Source organism: Rhinolophus ferrumequinum, chromosome 22 (assembly GCF_004115265.2).
Source record: "Rhinolophus ferrumequinum isolate MPI-CBG mRhiFer1 chromosome 22, mRhiFer1_v1.p, whole genome shotgun sequence".
NCBI lineage: Eukaryota > Metazoa > Chordata > Mammalia > Chiroptera > Rhinolophidae > Rhinolophus > Rhinolophus ferrumequinum.
The window spans coordinates 26,015,092-26,021,091 of NC_046305.1; the positions used below are offsets into that span (position 1 = coordinate 26,015,092).

Here is a 6,000-nt window from a genome sequence, read left to right on the forward strand (position 1 = left end):
AATCTTTAGTTGCAGAGGCCGCAGCCCACCATCCCATGCGGAATTGAACTGGCAATTGTTGCTAAGAGCTGGCGCTCTAACCAGCTGAGCCATTTGGCGGCCCTTCAGGAAACTCAGCTGCAGTTCGTTGTCTTCAATCTAGTTGTGGAGGGCGCAGCTCCCTGGCCCATGTGGGAATCAAACTGGCAACCCTGTTGTTCAGAACTTGCACTCAAATCAACTGAGCCATCCGACCACCCCTAGATTTACTTTTTAAAAAAATTTCTATTCCCACTGCTATTTTATTTTGGCTACTTTATATTAAATTCCTTTGTTTCTACTCTAGCCTATGCTGTTGCTGTTACGATAATCTTTCTAAAATACTTTCATGTTACCTCCGGCTCTAAAACATAAATGACTTCTTTCTGTCCACTGAACTCAGATTCTTCTGTCTGACTTTAAAAACTTTTATATTCTGGTTCCAACCTACCCACACACTTGCATGTATTTTCCCAACTTTATTTCCCTAATATGACCTTTCAGGATTAGTCTTTCTTACTGTCCCATTAAAATAAAACGCCTGTTTTCCTTCTCTTTTGTCAAGTTCTAGTCTTGGCTCTCTTAATCTCTAGCTTTGACCTTCAGTGCCATATTTTCTGTACTACAAAATGGGCATTATGAGTGTGTCCTGCCCAACAGGGTTGTTTTGGGAGGTAATGGATGTTAAAAGCTTTAGGGCAAAATGTGTAAAGACCTCTGCAGATGCAAGTTATTGATGATGCTGTTGATTTCTCTCCCTGGCTCACTGCTTGTCACTCCTTCTTGTAGGGAAGTATGATAATTCCGTGGATGTCTACGCTTTTGGCATTCTTTTCTGGTATATCTGCTCAGGCTCTATCAAGCTCCCTGAGGCATTTGAGAGGTGTGCCAGCAAAGACCATCTCTGGAACAATGTGCGGAGAGGTAAGAGCCATGAGCCCGACTTTGCCCACACTTCCCTGTGGAGAGCAGACCAAGCCATGCAGCAGGGGCCTGCCATCACCATCCACACATTTACACCGTCATGGGATCCGGAAAAGACATTTAAGTCAAACCATTGATTCCAGGCAGCATTGTATTGGACTGTCTCAAAAAGGCTTGCTTCTTTAAGAAATGTCTAATTCTTCAACTTCCTATGCCAGCGTGTTCCAGTTTATCATCACTGTTACTATTGGGTTCTAACGTAGACGTCTGCCTTTGAAAGCAAAGCTCATTGCATCTTTAGTACCCTGAGCCCCGTCTGAGTCATCAGCTTGTGAGCTGACCGTGCCTCTTACTTGTATTGATCCCCCTGTCGCTGACTCTGGTCTTACTTCCATGCTCCTTTCCCTAGGGGTCCGCCCAGAACGTCTTCCTGTGTTTGATGAGGAGTGCTGGCAGCTGATGGAAGCCTGTTGGGATGGCGACCCCTCTCAGAGACCTCTCTTGGGCATTGTCCAGCCCATGCTCCAGGGCATCATGGACCGGCTATGCAAGTCACATTCTGAGCAGCCCAACAGAGGACTGGATGATTCTACTTGAAAGCAAAGACCTTTCTCTTTCACTCTCTTATTTCTTTCTGTCCCCTCACCTTTTGGCCTTGGGAAAAATTTGACAGTTGTTCATTACAGAGAGCTCCTGAGGGGATTGATGCTTGCTGGGCAGCTTGAGACCTCTATGGGCAGAGATGACTCCTGGGTGGCTGAGCATATTCATCAGTTCACTGATGTCCCCAAGCTGTCCCTTTAGCAAAAGATTGTCTAGGACATTGGTAAAAGCTGGAGAAGGCAACGTTCTGGCCTCAGAACTGAAATGGAGGCAAATGTTACCATTGTCTGTTCACTGTATGTTTATAAGGCAAATGGGACACTACAGTGGCAATAGTATTAATAACTATAATTTTTGTAATTTTGGCTCTAGCTAGGAATAGTTTGGTTCTATCCAATCATCAGGACCCTTAGAAAATTTGAGCTTGGTTCTGGGACTGTGAAAACATAAGAGCAAAAAAATAATTTGTGGATATCTGGTTCCTGCTATCTGCACCCAGAGTTCTCAGGTTGCAACAGCTGGAGGCCCCAGTGATGAAGCTAGAAACAAAGCTATCTGTTCCTTACAGTGCCAGTGTGTTTACATTTATAGGACCACATAGCCCTGACTTCTGGTGGAGGGTTTCATGGTTACATCACTAAGAGGCTACAAAAAGAAAAAGTGTGTGTGCGTGTGTATATGCTACTGGATTTCAAGTTATTGCTACCCCTAGAGCAGAATCTCTTCTGTCCTAGGGTCACGATTCTTTTTTTTTTTTTTTTTTTTTTTTTTTTTTGTCTTTTTGGTTTCAAGCTAGGGAAGCTCCAGTTAACATGGCACTTAGGGGTGAGTGTCTAGTAAAAGTGACCCATTGTGAAGTATTTGGTGAAGCTGAGAAGTGGGCAATGATCTGAGCCCTTGGACCTCCATACAAACCCACTAGAACGATACCAACTTGTTTTTTTAAAACAAAAAAATCCAACTCTTCTTTTTGTGTTTGAATCTAAAACACTGATGCTTTTAAACTTGATCAGTGGGCTTTTTAACCAAGGTTTCTTCTGCAACTTGTTCCTTCTTTTTACGTTATTTTAAATATGTTAGAAGAAAAGAACCAGATGAAAGAGAAGAACACTGTAGTTCTGTGTGTGCCCCTCACCCCTGTGTGTTAGGATCTGGGAGGGGTCCCCTCCTTCGTAGTTGTGAAGTGGGTTGGTGGTCTTTTGGAGAGTTTGCCATGAAGTTGTACATAAGAGAAATTCGGATGCCAGTCAAAGGCAGGGGAACAATTTAAACATAGATGCATCACAGATCTTGACTTCATGCTTTCTTCAACCAAAATGGTCCAATAGACTTCGAAAAGCATGTAGGTGAAGGAATAGACAGTGGTGAGCACTGTGGTCTGTCCCCTCTGCCTAGCTCCAAACCATGTGAAACAGGTACCTAAGTAGGTGTTTTAAGATAATGGGCAGATTTGCTGCTGTAATTTCCTAGGGTTCTTTATGACAATGACCATCTCTTGAACATTAACGGTGTAAATTGGGAGTCTTCAAGAAATGTTTCATACAACTTTTAAAGTTCAGTTTTTAACTCTGGCTGTCCTGGGCTCTGATTGTGATCTGTTTGAGCGTAGTAGGCCCCTGAGCACTTACATCCCGTCAGGAACACCATGTAGCACTAAAAACCTTTTTACTTGCAAATGATAAAGTGATTGATGCAGTCTGTTTGGGTTCTAGAGGCACCAGCCTTGTTTTGGTAGGATGTTCAGTGTATCTCTTAGAATTTTTAACACCTATTTAGCTTTATTTCAAGTCACTCTATTCTTGTCAGTGTTTACTCATTGCCCCTCTGGGGGCTATGACGGGCCTTCCAAGAAGCCAGGTTTCCAGTTTAAAAAGAAGAGGTAAGCAGTCTCCACTTGCTAAATAGTCTGTGTAAGTCTAGTTCTGTATGATATTTCCAGAAAGCTTTTATATAGTTCCCTTTTCCAGACTGTTTTCTTTTAACTCGAGCTGTAATCAGGAGTCTGTGTTCTCATTATGGAGACCCCATTCCTAACGTTCGTTGGAAGTCTTACTTCTTACCGCCATTCACACATGGGAGGTTAGTTTTTTTTCTCCACCCAGAGTCCCTTTTCAGTTTATCCCTTGTTGCTTAGTCTATTCTCAGACACCAATTTTCTAGCACTGTCTCCACATTTTTCGCCTGAGTGGGGAGGGAGAAAAGGAGCAGCTAATGGACGAGTAGCTGTCTTACGGTTCTTTAAAAAAGTATTTCGAGAAAATGTGTGAAATATTCCTGAAAGTCTCCAGGCCAGCCAAAGCCCGTATGTAGACATTTGGAGGTATATTTAGACACTCAGCAGGCTGAGTGCAGGAATACATTGTACATGTATAATACGTGTATACTTTGCTTTTGTTCTATAACATTGTCAGCTAATTTTGGATTATTTGTTCTTTGGCACCCATTATTTTTAAAGTGGTGGAATGCCATGAAATGTACTGTACTGTATATTACTTGGGAAGACACTAGGTATTCAAAGAAGTCTGGTGGCACTTGGGCTGTCAAGGGCTCAGCAAGACCAAAGTCTGAAGATTTTACCTCCTAGCTTTGGCTATATGTGCTCCCAAGTGGTGAGGTGATTGTGGCTGAGGGAGGAAGAAGGATGTGATGAGAGAACTACCCTTACTATGTTCTGTCCTTCTAATCAACTTAATTAGGGCAATTTACCCCCGCCCCCAAATGATCACCTGGCCATTTTTAATGCACGTGAAGTCTGATCACTTACGTTGCTTCAGGACTGAGTGAGGGTCCTTCCTGCAGAGCAATTAGAATAAATGGTGGAGTGGCTGATCCTGTGCCTAGGGAGCCAGCCATGGGTTGCGGAATGTTCGTTTGGCCAAAGTTTCCACAGGTGTGCTCTAGTTCCCATGATCCTCTACAGAGAGAAGCTCATGATTGAGCAAGTCTTTCACTTCTCTGGGAAGGAGGGCTGTGGTGGTTCTTCCCAGACCAAAGAGAGTCGCTTATGACTCTGTCAGTTTTAGGGGGACCGAGCCTAGGCAGCAGCTTTTCCTAATTTTTAACACTAAAATTCAAGGAAACAGTGAAGGAAAGGATACAATACTATCACAGATAGAAAGAGGGGAATGGTAGAACTTTCAACTAGTATCTGTCAGCTCTCCAGTGCATTTTTTGCATCTTTGCTTAAGCTGCCAAAGGTGTTGGAAAATATTTTTTCTTATGGGAGAAATGGTTTGGAGTGGCAGGGCTACAACATGATAACTGCACTGAACGACACTTTATTTTTTGGTCCATTATTCAGCACTGAGAAGCCAAGGGGGATTGGTGGTGACAGTAGTACGTGGCGGAATAGACTCCCTCTGGACTTGCTTTGGCCAGAAGGATGCTTGATGTTCCGTCTGGCCAATAGGGAACCTCCAAAGTCCACACTGCATGAGAGCAGGCTAAGCGGCCCTCCAAGAGCCCACTGCCAAAAGAGGAGTTGCTTTCTTTGAGATTTCAAAGCTTGATTTTTGAATTTGCTTGATCAAATAACCCAATTTCTCTTTAAAAGGAAAAAAAAGGTTTATCCTAAATGTGGAGGTGGGGTGGGTTAGGGCTAGTGCAGATGTTAAAGTGGGTAAGGGGGCGTAACCTTGAGAAACTTATATTGCAAACTCCCTTGGGGGTTTCAGGTAGCACTACTGTTCTTAAAAGGGTTTTATTTTTTACTTCATTTGCTTTGTTAACATCCAGACCAATTGAGATGAGGTAGAGACTAGTATATTTGGACATCTGGCACTGGCGAGGCCGTCCTCCCCAGACAGTTGGAAAGAAAATTGGTCTGGACAGCTTGTTGTCTTTTGTCTTTATGTAATGTTTTTGTTTGTTTTAAAGCACTAATGTTTATTACAGTGTTAAATAAAAGTGTAACATACTAAGTGTGTAGAATGAAAGTGCAATAACGAGAAATTAGCACAAACTTCAGTCCTTACACTCTCTCTCTTCTTGTGTTGTCTCTTTCCATTTGTTACATTTCCACATTGTTACAGCAGGACCGTGTTAATTGTGTGTATTTTAAAGAGATACAACTATGGGTTAAGTCTTAATTTAGTGTAATTTTGAAGGGTTGGTTTTGGTTTTATAGAGTATTCTGTCTACTTGTTGGGATGCACAAATACCAGCTGTGCTGTATAATAAAGGTCACATTAATGTGTCAGGTTTACGTGTGTTTGGTTTTTGTTTTCCTCTTACCTCACCGTGTTAACATGAATCTCTGTATTCTAGTCCATGTCTTGCAGATGCCTTTCAGTTTGCCTGAGAGGTCGATGGAACATGCCACGCCCCCATAAATCACTCTTGGTTTCCCAGTACTTGACATTACCACTACCAGAGGGTGGGGCAAGGGAATGGAAGGTGGGGCAGTGGAGAAGGACACCACGGGGTGGTGATAACAATTTAGTTTTCAGAACTCTC

The 6,000-nt window shown here is 42.8% G+C and overlaps 1 protein-coding gene across 1 annotated transcript in view; it reads left to right on the plus strand.

The window, feature by feature from the left end:
- The window catches only part of DSTYK (dual serine/threonine and tyrosine protein kinase), a 50,239-nt gene extending 44,496 nt beyond the window's left edge, over window positions 1-5,743 (plus strand). The window contains exons 12-13 of the mRNA XM_033092794.1: window positions 808-942; window positions 1,352-5,743. Coding sequence (XP_032948685.1) covers window positions 808-942; window positions 1,352-1,539 — 323 coding nt within the window. The 3' untranslated portion in view covers window positions 1,540-5,743. The remainder of the gene's footprint in view (window positions 1-807; window positions 943-1,351) is intronic.
- The last annotated feature ends 257 nt before the right edge of the window (window positions 5,744-6,000 follow it).